This window comes from Pelodiscus sinensis, chromosome 2, assembly GCF_049634645.1.
Source record: "Pelodiscus sinensis isolate JC-2024 chromosome 2, ASM4963464v1, whole genome shotgun sequence".
NCBI lineage: Eukaryota > Metazoa > Chordata > Testudines > Trionychidae > Pelodiscus > Pelodiscus sinensis.
In genome coordinates, this window is record NC_134712.1 from 79,382,791 (window position 1) to 79,397,508 (window position 14,718).

The window sequence follows — 14,718 nt, forward strand, 5'->3', positions numbered from 1 at the left end:
TCAGACTGAGAAGGAAAACATGCTGCTGCAACATAAAATAAATGAATACCAAAGAAAAGTAGAACAGGAGAATGAAAAAAGACGGAATGTAGAAAATGAAGGTAATCGATGTTACCCATGTGCCAGAAATATGGGCTTGAACACTACAATACAGTTTTATGAATAATGTGCTTTACTTCAGGTGCTTGTCCACGTTGATCCCAAATCAGGTTTGTGCACATCACATACACGGTTGTCTGAAACTTTTCCCCTAGCAGTCTCTGTAGGGTCAGCTAAGGGAGCTCCCTGGAGTGGTGCTGGTATATGGCTGACCCACACCCACCAGTTCCTTCTTACCGTCCATGCTGGCTTTGGAACATTGCTCGCTTCCTCTGTGAGTGTGCCATACCCTAGGTTGAGTTCAATAGTTCATTTTCTTCTCGATTTCTATCCTAAGCCACATATTAATTCAAGGCAACAGCTGCTACACTCACTGGATGTGTGTAGAGTGCTTGCTTTTACATTGAGTGCAAGAAACCTTTAAGAAAGTCTTCACAGCTTTTTGTGGCAGTTGTGGACTGCATGAGAGGTCTTCCTGTTTCTTCTCAGTGCATTTCTTTGTGGATCACAGAATATATCCATAAATACTCTGAGTTAGCAGATTCCTGCCCTGGCGATTGCCACCTAGTTCATGAGGGCCTTGTCCTCTTCTATGGCCTTTTTAGCCCAGCTCTTGATTCAGGACATCTGCAAGGCACCTATCTCTTCCTCAGTGACCACCCATTGATCACCAGGCTTGAAATGACGCTGCAATTTGTAGTGAACTAACTCAGATTCGTAACTGTACTTTGAGATGTGTTCACATCGGTTCCAATACCCATCCTCCTGCCCTTCTATCGGAGTAGCCAGCAAGAAGGAACTGAGGGAGGGTGGGTCAGCAGGGTGATATATTCCAGCTTCAGTCAATGGTGCTCTCTGACTGATCCTTCAGAGGCTGATAGGGGAAGGTTTCTAATAACTGTGTACGCAGTGTGTGCACATGTAAATTGGAATGGACGTGAACAGTACATCTTGAAGAAAAATGGTTATGAAAGGTTAGTAATTTTTTTTTTGCATTTGAAATGTCAGAATAGGGTTTTTTGTAAATACTGACTGATAAAAAGATTAATCCTTTTGTCATAGATATAAAAGGAATGTAGCCTTTTATGTTTTTGATATTTGAAATATCAGATTCTGCCTTTAGATGTATGCATGTGGCGTTCCTAATAATTTGTGTGATAGTGAGATATATATATTCAAGAACAAAATTTGGCCTCAAGAATTTAAAAGGAAATATCCTAATTATTAATGCAGAAATGTCTAGTAATGTCTCAAAGATTTTCTGTTCTGATCTGCTAGGGAAATTGAATTCCTTATTTAATACTCTTATTTCTGTATCTAGTGTCCACATTAAAAGATCAGTTAGAAGACTTGAAAAAAATTAGCCAGCATTCACAAACTACAAACGAGAAGATGACTCAGATACAAAAGCAAGTAAGTGATTGCTTTTCAATGTTTTCATTGTTCGTTCAAATTTGTCATAGACCATTGATTATGTATGTAACAAAGCCGAATCTTGAAAACGAGTAGTCCTTAAAGACTAACAAAAGACATATATATGTGTGTATATATATGAATTTGTTAATTATTACACTTTGAATGAGAGAATCTTTCCTTTTTTTATACTAATAGCTAGAAGAAGCCAATGATTTGCTAAGGACAGAATCAGATACAGCAGCGAGATTGAGAAAGAGTCATACAGAAATGAGCAAGTCCATAAGTCAGTTAGAATCCTTAAATAGAGAACTTCAGGAAAGAAGTAGAGTTCTAGAGAGCACAAAATTGGAAGCGGAAAAGAACAATTTTCAATTGCAAGCAGCATTGGAAGCAGAACGAAGGGACAGAAGTCATGGATCTGAAATGATTGGAGATTTACAAGGTAAATTCCATGCACAGCAATTTTTTAATGTTGCTGTAAATATTTATTTTTACCAAAATCAATTTTTATATCTTCACTATGTTGCTTTATACTATTCTCTATAGCTTGGAAAAGATGTACCATCAGTTTTCAGGGAATTTAATTTTATTCATTTAGTCTAGCAGAGCAGTAATCCGCATATGAATTGCGTATCTCTGGAAGGCTAATACTTCAGGGAATTTTAAAATATGGTTTAAGGTATCAAATGTCTTATTAACTCAGGTACATAATTCTTTTGTGGTTTAAATTTGGGGCTAAGAGGGAAAGCAGTATATTGTGGACAGCAGCAATTTTCCCCTTACCGTTCTCCTACATAATTTTTCTCTCTATGGATCTTAATTGCTTTAGAGCAATGTTTATATATTCTAGCACAGTGACATAGCAGAGGTAATACTGTAAATTATCCAAAGGCGCACTATTCACTTGGAGAAGAGTAGGTATTCTGCTTGTTCCTTAGAGTTAAGGAGCAGGTTTTTCCTTTTGGTATATATTAGGGTTTTGCAGCAGGAGTAGTGGTAATTGTATTTTAGGATGCAGAATAATAATCCACCCTCTCTTTTTTCCAAATGTCTGAGTGGTAGAAATATCAGAAATGTCCAGACAATTTGGAGAGTTGCGTATTTAAGAAATATATTAAATTCTCTAGTCCAAGATAGTCACAATGAGAGCAAGTGACAACTCACTGAGACAGCTCAATAGAACAAATTGATTTCAGATTAATTAATTTAGACTTTTACTGGGGTAAAATGTAAGAGGGCAATTTAGCCAACAGAAGAAAAATAAATATGTTCAAAAAGTCAGAGGGGCAAGAGGAAGTTCTCCTGTACACTTTGAAGCAAACCTAACTGATGCAGTGTTAGAGCTACACAGCACTTAAGGCAAGCATGAAAGGGTAATCTTTTTCAGAGTTCCTGAACTGTACATACCAGGATTTTCTGCTGGTATCTAGCCAGAGAGTTCCACAATAAATTTGCGCACACTATTGCCAGTTGTTAACAAGCAAATCTTTGACAACTAAACACAGCATTGAAATTCTGGACGAAAAAGTGTTTTCTTTTTCACATCATTTAGTCCTCTAAGAATTCCTAGGACACTTTAAAAAAACAACTATGATTATCATGCAGTGTTTCAGGTAGACTGATATACTTATGAGCGATGTGCATACACACATGTAAGGTATGACATTTTAACACACAGTAATACAAGTGTCCAAATTACAGTTGCAATTGGAAACTTAATATGTTATTGACTTTCTGTTTAAAGTCTCCAGTTTACGCTAAAGTAGCTTCCTGAGATGAGACAAGCTGTTTCAAACTCAAGATGTCAATTTTGTGCAGTGATCTATAGGTTAAAAATAATTCCTTTTTCTCTGAAGAGCGTCTTCAGTGTGTACATTATTTTATTTAGGTTTATATACTTTTGCAATATCATCTTGTGTTCCCAGATGAAGTAGAGGCTCCATTGTGTTGTGGACTGAATCTACCCATGTTAATGTCCTCAGAAATTGTGGCTATTGTGGCTCATTTTGTAATGAGACATGTATTAATGAAAGGAAGCATCTATATATTAATAGTTGGTCAAAATAAAATCGAAGTCCTGTTTCTGCATCTAGGCATTGAGGCTGAATTTGAACTATTTTTAATTTGTGTATGCTAGCTCGGATTACATCTTTACAAGAAGAAGTAAAAAATCTTAAAAATAATCTTGAAAGAGTGGAAGTGGAAAGAAAACAGGCACAAGACTCACTTAATCATTGTGAAAAGGTAAGATAACTAATAATACATAGTAATTAAAGAAAATGCATCTTACTGGCTGTGGTCAGAATATAATCATGCATTGAATTGTTTTGTATTGTGTAAATAAATCACAGCTTCTTTGAGTGTGCCAGTATGGATCCCACTCTGGACACGCATGCATCTCCTATGTGAGAATGGACCTTTATTCTTGATCTGAGGAGACTCAGAAAATACATAATCCAGTCTGAGAATGGTAATGTGTGCCTGCATTGCTCCAAGCTCTTTGGTGGTTTGTTGTTTTGGACTTCCAGGATGGTATCCTTACATAATGCCATCCGTCTGGCCCATCGGAAGTGCCTAAGGTTAATAGTGGGGATCAGCCACTCCTAGTTCAGGGTGTTGCCTTTCACACTCTCCATGGCGCTGAGGGCAACATATTTAAGAAAACATGGCATTTACACCTGTTCCTATGTAGATGATGGACTGATCAGAAGCAGGTTCCAGCAGGAGATGAGAATGGCCCTGGATTGTGTTTTCTTCTTGTCTCACTTTATGAATCATAGCCTGCTAAATAAAATGAGTGATTTTTCTTCAAAGACTTCTTTACCCCTTTTATGCCTTGTTTTTAAATACCTAAAAAAGCATGGTATAGTACACACTATTAATATTGTGACTTGTGAATAAACAAGCGTGACATCTTTTTTTTTGTTTTTGTTTTTGTTTTTTGTTGAAGGAGGAAAAGAAAACGTGGGTTCCTTTCATGGCCTTGTAAAATACTGCAGAATTTCATTTACAGTTCTGTTTTAATAACATATTGGGTTTTTTTGGTCCTGATTTGCAGGAAAAGAATAATTTAGAAATAGATTTAAACTATAAACTCAAAACATTACAACAGCATCTGGAACAAGAGGTCAATGAGCATAAAGTGACTAAAGCTCGGTTAACTGACAAACATCAGTCAATTGAGGAGGCAAAATCAGTTGCAATGTGCGGTATGTATTTCCTTTTAGTTTCAAATAGACTTTATTAGTGCTTAATATTTTATTTTCCTAATTCCATTATAATGGCAATTTTTTTAACGCAGTGTTTGTAAAATCAGCTTTTAATCCTTGATGTAGGGAGAGCATAGATGCATGTCAAAATTTAAAAATCTACATAATGCAATACATTATTTAAAGATTCCGGGCTATCTTGTTAGCTGGTGTGAGTCAGCATAGCTCTGTTAATATCAGTGTACTATACATTTGATTATCCTGTATTGTTTATATCTTTAAGTTAAGGGAAAGTTATTTATTTATAATTTCACTGCTTCGAAGTTTTCACCACACATGACTTGTCCTCATCCACCTGCTTCCCCTCAGAGTTTAGAGGCTTGGTCACCACTACTGATCGGGTCACTAAAAGTTCAATTGGCAGCACAAAGGGGCTAAGGCAGGCTCCCTTCCAGCCCTGGCTCCATGCAGCTCCCTGGCTTATAGGCACAGTGGTGGCAATGGAGGGGCCATGCACTGTGTGAGCTCCTCAGCTCCCATGGACAAATGAGAGCTGTGGGGGCAGCTCCTGCAGGTTCAGGCGGCATGCAGATTCCCCTGGCCCTTACTCATAGGAGCCAGACATGTCTGTAGCTTCCAGGTAAGTGCTGAACACATGCAACTTGCACCCCAAACCTCCTTCCCCAGCTGTGTAATCCCTCCTGTAGCCCGTACCTTCTCCAACACCAGTCCCCTGCCCCAGTCATGTGTCATCTCCTATACCCCACCCCAGAGCTAAAATCCCAACCTCCTACCCCACCTGTGAGCCCCTCCCCCCACACACAAACGCACTGTGAATCCCTTAGTCCCAGCCTGTAACCTACTTCTACACTCCAAATTCCTCATCCACAGCCCCATTCTGGAGTTTGCACCACCTCACACATTCCAACTCCCTGCCCCAGCCTGGTGAAAGTGAGTGAGGGTGAAGGAGAGACAGAGGGAGGAAGAATGGAGTGAATAAGGATGGAGCCTCAGAGCAGGGTTACCAAGTTAGAAACTGTAATGTGTTCATACGCTTCAGGATATTTTTTGCTATTCAGTCTTCTCCAAAAAAATTATTTGATTGAATTTCCAAATGGCTGCTGTTGGCAGTTAGTGGACTGACAAGTAGCTGTCTGTATGAGGGATGTAATTTACTGATATTCACTATCACTATCCCTCTGTTTGTTGAAACAGTATTATGATTTTGTTCAGTGGTAGACTAGAGATGCATTCTCATCTGGCTGTGAAGGATTTCTAACATCTCAGCCTTGGGAGTTTAGGTTGTAGAAATCCTGTGTTAAATCCCAAAGAAAGAATATTTAAGAAAGGCATGGTCAAGCAAACACATTCTTAGAAGTACCATGTTTGTATTTTTGCATATATACATTTTTATTGTGCTGTTAATTGCTTTCGTTTCCTATTTAGAAATGGAAAAAAAAGTGAAGGAAGAGAGGGCAGCAAGAGACAGAGCAGAAAATCGAATAGTTCAGATTGAAAAACAATGTTCCATGCTGGACTTTGACCTGAAGCAGTCTCAGCAGAAACTTGAGCACCTCATTGAGCAAAAAGAGAGACTAGAGGATGAAGTAAGCAACATGTGCATTGTTACCTATCATATTTTCTGTGTAAAAGACAAGTGGGGAAAAAAAATCTATTTAAATTGAGATGTTTATGTAGCATAATGCAAAAGAATATGACTCTACTAAGAAATGTCACTTAAATGGTCAAATGCCATATCTTTCAGTCTTCCTAATAAGAGCTGTGCATTAACAGTGAGCTTATTTCAGACATGAAGTCACAGGGGTCCTATGTAATATAGATATGCAGGAAATAAGTTTTGCAGAGTTTATGGGTGTCAGAGTGGCTAGCATATTTTCTTATGCATTATCAAAGCCATCTCTATATTACTGAAGGATATACTATTTATTCTATCTGTTCTGTGTATTAAAGGACTCTAAGCTGAATTGCAAATGTTAATGTTTCCATATTAATGTTATTTAACCAGATCTGACATTTGACATATTGTAGTCATGTATGCTGTTATCCTTGCATGGCTTAATATATAATGTTTCTATTGTGGGAAGCTAACTTGTTGGTGTCCTGTCTCTCTTTGTGTTTTGAGCTTTTACCTGGTTGGTAATTTTTAAATTTCATTTTATTTTTATTTTTTTAAATATCTTTTCTGTGAGTTTGAACATGCTTTCACATTGCACTTGCAAAATAGACATTTTGTGTGATCTGAATTTGCATCCTTCAAAATGAGTGTGCAAAACTTGATCCCAGGAACACCAGTTGAAAGTTGTTGTAAGATACATATGAGCTAGTTATTTTTTTAAAAAAAAATTATTGTTGTTGTCATCCCTGTGATCCTTTCAGATTAAATTGGAAGAGTCAGTCTGAAAACCTTTCTGCTGGGCCATGATATCTGCAGTTCAAATTTTAGACCACTCAGAGAAGCATAATTTCTAGGGTAAAAAAGAGACAAAACTTGTAAAAGCTGAATTCTACAAAGAATGGGGATTTGTCAAACTACTTGGGTCTCATCCACTATCCCCCTTAGGGCTGAGAAGATGAGAGTGAATTCAGACCTTACTCTTGAGCCTGTTACAAAAGACACTATGGCTGGAAACAAGGACATTTTTAGGCCAAAATATAGACCAAAATCTATAAGAGAAACTGGTTTCTATGATACTGTACTCAAGTCATTTTGGAGGCTATTTTTAATATTTAAATACATTATTTCACGGATAAAATATAGGAAATGGTTATTGTTGATATAAAATAATGCATATGAGAAACATTACTTTCAACAAAATTTAGGAAAATATTTGGAAAAACCATTTTAAATTTAAATGATTTATTATACCATTAGGTTAAGAATCTAACACTTCAGCTGGAACAAGAGACAAATAAGCGAGTAATGACACAGAATGAACTGAAAATGCAAGCTTTTGTGGCAGACAGTTTGAAGGGTTCTGAGAAGCAGCTGAAACAGGAGATCAATACGTTGTTGGAAGCGAAGAGATTATTGGAATTTGAGTTGGCTCAACTCACTAAGTAAGTAGAGCTCTGCCATAAAATGAAAACCCCTTTTTTCATGTTCATGTATTTTGTCACTTTTTTCCAGAACCCCCAAATAATTGAGTATTGGTATTATTTTTTGAAAATGTGTGTCTGTGAAGATGTATATTTATTTATAGCGTTAGGATGTTTTTTTGTGTACTTTCCTGATACTTCTATGCTTATGCTTGGCCAGCCTCACTGGAGCACTTGAAGTGCCTGTCCCCAAAACTACCATTTGAGACTTAAATTTTTAGACCACCCGTTGAAGGACAACTGAGCTTCATGACTGGGTACATTTTTTTCTCCTTAAAAACATTCCTCCTCTTGCTTATTTTTTTAGTTTGACAGGATACAGCAACAAGAATATCCTTCCTTTAGTGAACCTCTGCCGTATAGTCTAGAGGTTGAAGACTGAAATAAAGTACTTTTCTCAGCACTGCTTCCCATCTAAATTACTCATTATGGTACCATAATTTATATTGCTAAATCAGAATCTTAAGATAAGGTTTTCATGAATTACAGGTTTATAGTTTACAGGTACTATGTGAGTAAGGTAGTGAGTGCAAATGATGGAAAAAATGCTGTGTTTAAAGGTGCACGTGTCATGGATGGCTTTTGTATGAGGTTTTGTTTTCTCTCTTTTAGGCAGTATAGAGGAAATGAAGGTCAGATGCGGGAACTTCAGGATCAGCTTGAAGCTGAACAGTATTTTTCGGTAGGATAAACAAAGGATAGTTTTGTTTTAATAACTTTGACTTTGTACCTCAGTGGCCAGGCATAAATGAGTGATACACAAAATGCTACTAAAACACGCACACAAATCAAGCTAACAAGATGAAAGATTGTGCTATATGTATATTAACAATCATAAATACTGTATTGGGTCTATTACTATTTTGTTTATATGATTTAGTGGGCAGCAACATTTTGTATTCCACTTAAGTTGTACTTCAAGAGTTACGCAGCATCACTTGGGTCCTTAACTCAATTAACTTTAGTTTTTCTTCCTTTAAATAATTGTGCTGGGAATGAGGGTTCAGTATATGAGCTTCTGGGGTATATGGGCTACCCCAGTCCTCTTACTGCAGCAGCTTGGGGCCAGGTGAGAAGCACTTCTCCATGCTGCTGCAACTCCAGTGGGCACAGCCTGGGGAGGGATGCATATCCCCAGGCTGGGGCAGGTCCAGGTGTGTTTCCCCTGTGCTCCCCAGCTGGAGTGAGGAGTACAGCAAACTGTGCTCTTTCTTCTCAGGGGAACAGACAACAATGTTCCAGTACAAATTATGGATGGAGGTGATTCAGCCCTGTTTTCTCCCCCAAAGGGCTCTTGGGTAATGGGAGGCTTGGGGCTGAGGTAGTCCTGGATGTGGGCAGAGCCTTTCAGCTGCCAGTTGATTCTGTTTTCTGAATGGTTTTATGAGAAGCAATCCCATTCCAGGAACATTTAATTTTCCTGGCACAACCAAATCCTTACCTTGTTTTAAATTACGATAAGAGGAAGCTGTATACTGAATTTGGTGATCCTAGCTTTTTCCGTTTAGGAGTAGTTCTTGGACAGACTGACTCACAGACAAACTCTCTCAGATATATTAGATTTGGATTTGTCTAGCTTTTGCTTCTACAACAGGTTCTTGTTATGCCATTCTCCTCAAAGTTAGAGCCCTCTAGTGCCCAGTACTTTCTCCTCATGAAAATAATTATATACTGCATTCCAGTCACATTCTTTATGTCTTTCTTTCTGCCTTTTTAAAGTAAATGCTAGAGGGCTGTGCCTCCTGCTCACTATGCTCACCAACCCCCCTCTCGTGGGAGGTAGGCAATCCTGACTGTCCCACTGTATCAGCCCATACTCCTTCCCCACAGCCGCGCCACTCTGAACCCCTTCTTCCTCTGCGCCCCTCCCACCATGTCAGCTGGGCCCTTTCTCTCACCCCCCGCCCCTTTGGCTGTGACCTAACCCTAACTCCTCTCCCAACTGTGGTGGTCCGCGCACTCTCCTCCCTTCCTTTAGGAGGGCTGCTTTGAGGCCTCGCAAGCCCACGTGGCAGCCGAGCACTGCGGAGGGAGGAGGCAGGCGGGACGCAGAGTTGACATGATGACGTCACTCTGCCGTCCTGCAGGAAAAGATTTTTTTCTCTAATATATTGAGAGAGATTGAGCTTTGAGTCTCTCTGTGTACAGTATTTTATCTGGCCTCCAATAACTTGAGGTTTTGTTCAGCACCTTCTCCAATTTTTCAACATTCTTTTTTATAATGGACAGCAAAGAGATGCACAGTAGTTCAATATCAGTCTCACCAATGTCATATATGTATAAGGCAATATTAAGTGATGATTCCTCTTCGAGTGGTCCCCATGAGTGCTCCACTCATGGTGTCGGGCTCGTCCCGCACCGCAGCTCGGATGCTTTGTTTAGCTGTTTTCAGCCGGGTGCGCAGGATACAGCTCGTGCCGTTCGCACTCTTTGATCTTCGCGCACACCCGGCTTCCCTGTCAGTTCCTCTTAACCGTCCCTGAACGCAGACAGAGCTCTGATCTTTTCCTCACAGCAGTTCTCCTTCCCTCAGGGAATCTGTAGTTAAATAGTTAATTGTATATAGTTAGATTACCTTTATTGTTCTTTGATCTTGTTTACTGAATTAAAAAAAAAAAAGGAAACCTCTTCATTTAAACCGAGGCTTACAGCCACTTCCCACTGTTAACAGCTGAAAGAACAACAACAAAACCACAAAACAAAAAAACCACTTTGTCTCAGGAAGAAACTGATCAATAATCATGCCTGGGTCTCCAGGCTTCAAGAAATGTGGCCATTGTGGTGAGCCAATGCCTCTCTCAGACGGGCATTTGCTTTGTGTGCGTTGCCTGGGGGGAAGCCACACTCCCCACAAGTGTGGGCACTGTGCGAAAATGACAGCCCGAATTCGGCGAGATAGAGAGATAAGGCTGAATGGGTTTCTACTTGATAAAGCGCTGGACTCCAGGACAGAAAATGTTGAACAGAGGGGGAGAACCCCTTAACAGAGGATCTCTTCCCCGGATCTGAGGGAGAAGAGGCAAAGAATCTCCCCAGCCAGATCCCTACCATCCGATATATTGGTGGTAGGTGACTGAGTAACTTCTCATAATCCTCTCCAATTTTTCAACATTCTGCCTATCTGTGTATGTGTATTACGATAGTCTGTAATTACATGATTTCATACAATTTCTTTTTCCTGTAGGACATGTGCTGCTTTCACTAGACAAGTTGAATATGTAAGGAGTGGAATTAAGGCTGAATAGACAACTGTAAATCTGGCATTTCTTATCTATTGAATACTTGGCTTTGCAATCAAAATGTTTAATATGCCTTTTTGTATGTAATATTATACCGACTTTGTTCAAATGGCTCTTCATGCCCACAAAACCTGTTCCTTTAATACACGAGATTCTTGATTCATAATTGGGCCAGTCAAACCAAACCATCTTTAAGTTAAATGCTCTTTATCAGAAGATTTTCAGTGTGTTGCGCTTTGTTTGTGGTGTAGGTTAATACTTGTCTACTCCTGCATCACAGAGAGATCCATTGTCTACAGCCAAGCACGTAGGTACAACCATATTTTCTCCAGCCCCTCAGTCAGAGACCAACACCTACAAAATCTTCAACAAGCATTCTTGAAACTGATACCCATACGAGGAAGTAAGGAAACAGATCAATAGAGCCAGAAGTGTACTCAGAAGCCTCCTGCTGCGGGACAAGCCCAAAAAAGAAACCAACAGAACACCACTGGCCATCACCTACAGTCCTCAGCTAATACCTCTCCAACGCATCATCAATGATCTACAACCCATCCTGGACAACAATCCCTCACTTTCACAGGCCTTGGGAGGCAGGCCAGTCCTTGCCCACAGGCAACCTGCCAACCTGCATATTCTCATCAGCAACTATACACCGCACCACAGTAACTCTTAACTCAGGAACCAATCCCTGCAACAAACCTCGGTGCCAACTCTGCCCACATATCTACACCAGTGACACCTAACCAGGACCTAACCAGATCAGCCACACCATCACTAGCTCATTCACCTGCACATCTACCAATGTAATATATGCCATTGTGTGCCAGCAATGCCCCTCTGCTATATACATTGGCCAAACTGGACAGTCCCTACGCAAAAGAATAAATGGACACAAATCAGATATTCGGAATGGCAATATACAAAACCCTATAGGTGAACACTTCAATTTCCCTGGACACACAATAGCAGATTTAAAGGTAGCCATCCTGCAGCAAAAAAACTTCAGGACCAGACTTCAGAGAGAAACTGCTGAGCTTCAGTTTATCTGCAAATTTGACACCATTAGCTCAGGATTAAACAAAGATTGTGAATGGCTATCCAATTACAAAAGCAGTTTCTCCTCTCTTGGTGTTCACATCTCCAGATCAGCTGCTAGAAGTGGGCCTCATCCTCCCTGATTGAATTTACCTCATTATCTCTAGCCTGACTCTGGCCTGCATATTTATACCTGCCTCTGGAAATTTCCACTACATGCATCTGATAAAGTGGGTCTTTGCTCACAAAAGCTTATGCTCCAATACATCTGTTAGTCTGTATTGCTACAGGAGTCCTTTTTGCACAAAAAAACCCCTTTTGCGCAAGAGCCGTTCTTCCTCATTTTGAGGGGGTTTTTACGCAAAAAGGCGCCATCTACATAGTGCTTTTTTGTGCAGAAACCTCTTGTGCAAAAGGGAAAGGAAGAGGAAATGCAAATGAGTGTGGCATGTGCAAATGAGCGCTCTATTTGCATTTGGTCTTCCACAAGAGGCTCGTAGTTTAGACGAAGCCTAAGGAGATATGATAGAGGTCTATACAATCATGACTGGTATGGAAAAAGTGAATAAGGAAAAGTTATTTACTTATTCCCACAATATAAGAATTAGGGGTCACCAAATGAAATGAATAGGCAGCAGGTTTAAAACAAACAACTGGTAGAACTCCTTTCCAGAGAAGGCTGTGAAAACCAGGAGTTTAACAGTATTAAAAAAAAGAGCTAGATAGCCATTGATTGCCTAACCTCCATGAATCTATTAGCCAGGATGGGTAGGAATGGTGTCCCTAGCCTGTTTTTCTGGAGTTGGGTGACAAGGAAGGGATCACGTGAGGATTACCTGTTGTGTTCCCTCCCTCTGGGGCATCTGGTATTGGCCACTGTCGGCAGACAAGATACTGGGCTGGATGAACCATTGGTCTGACCCAGTATGACCATTCTTACGTTCTTATTCCTAAAATGATCTCAGAATTCCACCTGAACCAGTCTATTACCATACAAGTTTTTTCCTGAGGCCATCCTCATTGCCTGGAGAAAACAAGCTTCATACTCTGGATGCTTCCAAGGTCTTGCTTTATTACCTGGATGGGATCAAGTCCTTCATATTTTGTCTTTCTGTCTCTTCTTGGCTTTGTCTGGTGCATCAGCAAAGTCAAAGCAGAACATTCCAGAGAATCTCAAACAAAATACAGGACTATGTAGCAATTTAAAGACTAACAAGATGGTTTATTAGATGATGAGCTTTCATGGGCCAGACCCACTTCCTCAGATCAAGCAGAAGTACAGTATTTTTAATCTGATTTTTCCCCCTCCATTTCATGAATTCCTATAATTAAACAAAGAAACATTAATTGGCATGATCTGAATTCTTTGCCATATTTCTTCAGAATGAAATGTTTCTTTTAAGCTTACAGGTTTATAATGCTCTTTTTAACATTTGTATTACCCTGGTACCTAGGGATCCTGGTCAAGAACCAGGACTCCATTGTGTAATGTTGTGTCCAAACAATAAAAATATATCCTCTGCTCCCAAGAGCTTGCCATCTAAGTATAAAACAAGAAACAATAGGTGAATACAGATAGACGGGGAGTATGAAGAAGCAATGAGACCATATTAATCGGCAGCAACTGCAGTGATATTAGTGTATTATGTGTCTGATTGTTGTAAATTTTTTTTGTAGGAATCACAGCAAAGGAGAGTTTTAAGGAGGGATTGGACTAATGATATCTTTCTAATGCTTCTCTCACAGACACTTTACAAAACTCAGGTTAAAGAGCTTAAAGAAGAAATTGAGGAGAAGAATAAAGAAATTCAAAGAAAAGTACAGGATTTTCAAAATGAAAAGTAAGTCTATTTTATATTTTCAAGCAGAAATACTTTTACTTTACATAGTAATGTGATATCAATATTGAAACCCTGAATCCAGGATAAAAAAAATAAAATGCTGTAGTAATGCTGGAAAATGACTACTTATAAAAATATAATAGGATTTGTAATATGATAAATACATAGGATGTTACTCACATTGATTGATGATTAAGGATGGAGTCAGGACTTACATTTATTTTCTTGGACTAGGTTTGGGGGTTTTGAAGACAATTATTATTAGTCCTGAGTGTTTAGAAATGTGTGAAAAATTGTTTTAGTGTTTCCATAATTTATTTGTGAGACTCCTCCAAAAATGTTAGCCTGGTAATTGCCTATAGGTTTTGAGCCAATAAATACTTTTCAGACAAAGAATTTTAATGGAGACTAGAGGTCTGTGCTTGCTGAGCTTGCCAACCCCGGCTCTCCCCCCCAGCCACTGTGGAGAGCTGGGCTTACAGCTGTGCTAGTCCAGGTCCTTTCTTCCTCCCCCTTCCCTCCCGCCCAGGGCCCTTCTCTCCCTCCCCCCACCGCCCGGGCCCCTTCTCCTTCCCCTGCCATGCCAGCCCAGATCTCCCTTTTCTTTCCTCCCCCCCCACCAGACTGGGACCTGTCTGTCTCTCCCCCCCTTCCCTCCCCCAGTCATGGCTCATGCCAGGGCCAGCTCTAGCCCCGGTGGCCAGGGAGGCACAGAGTGCCTGCCCACCCTGCGCAGGGCACTGTAAGGCGCAGGTAGTG

The 14,718-nt window shown here is 39.8% G+C and overlaps 1 protein-coding gene across 3 annotated transcripts in view; it reads left to right on the forward strand.

Annotated features, from left to right (window-relative positions):
* Positions 1–14,718, forward strand: part of ROCK1 (Rho associated coiled-coil containing protein kinase 1) — a 145,628-nt gene that overhangs the window by 96,244 nt on the left and 34,666 nt on the right. For all 3 annotated transcript variants that reach the window (XM_006139046.3, XM_075920910.1, XM_075920911.1), the window contains 9 exons: positions 1–101; positions 1,421–1,512; positions 1,711–1,957; positions 3,653–3,759; positions 4,574–4,724; positions 6,171–6,331; positions 7,618–7,802; positions 8,454–8,523; positions 13,865–13,959. The exon at positions 1–101 is cut by the window's left edge and continues 35 nt beyond it. In XM_006139046.3, the coding sequence (XP_006139108.1) occupies positions 1–101; positions 1,421–1,512; positions 1,711–1,957; positions 3,653–3,759; positions 4,574–4,724; positions 6,171–6,331; positions 7,618–7,802; positions 8,454–8,523; positions 13,865–13,959 (1,209 nt within the window). The remainder of the gene's footprint in view (positions 102–1,420; positions 1,513–1,710; positions 1,958–3,652; positions 3,760–4,573; positions 4,725–6,170; positions 6,332–7,617; positions 7,803–8,453; positions 8,524–13,864; positions 13,960–14,718) is intronic.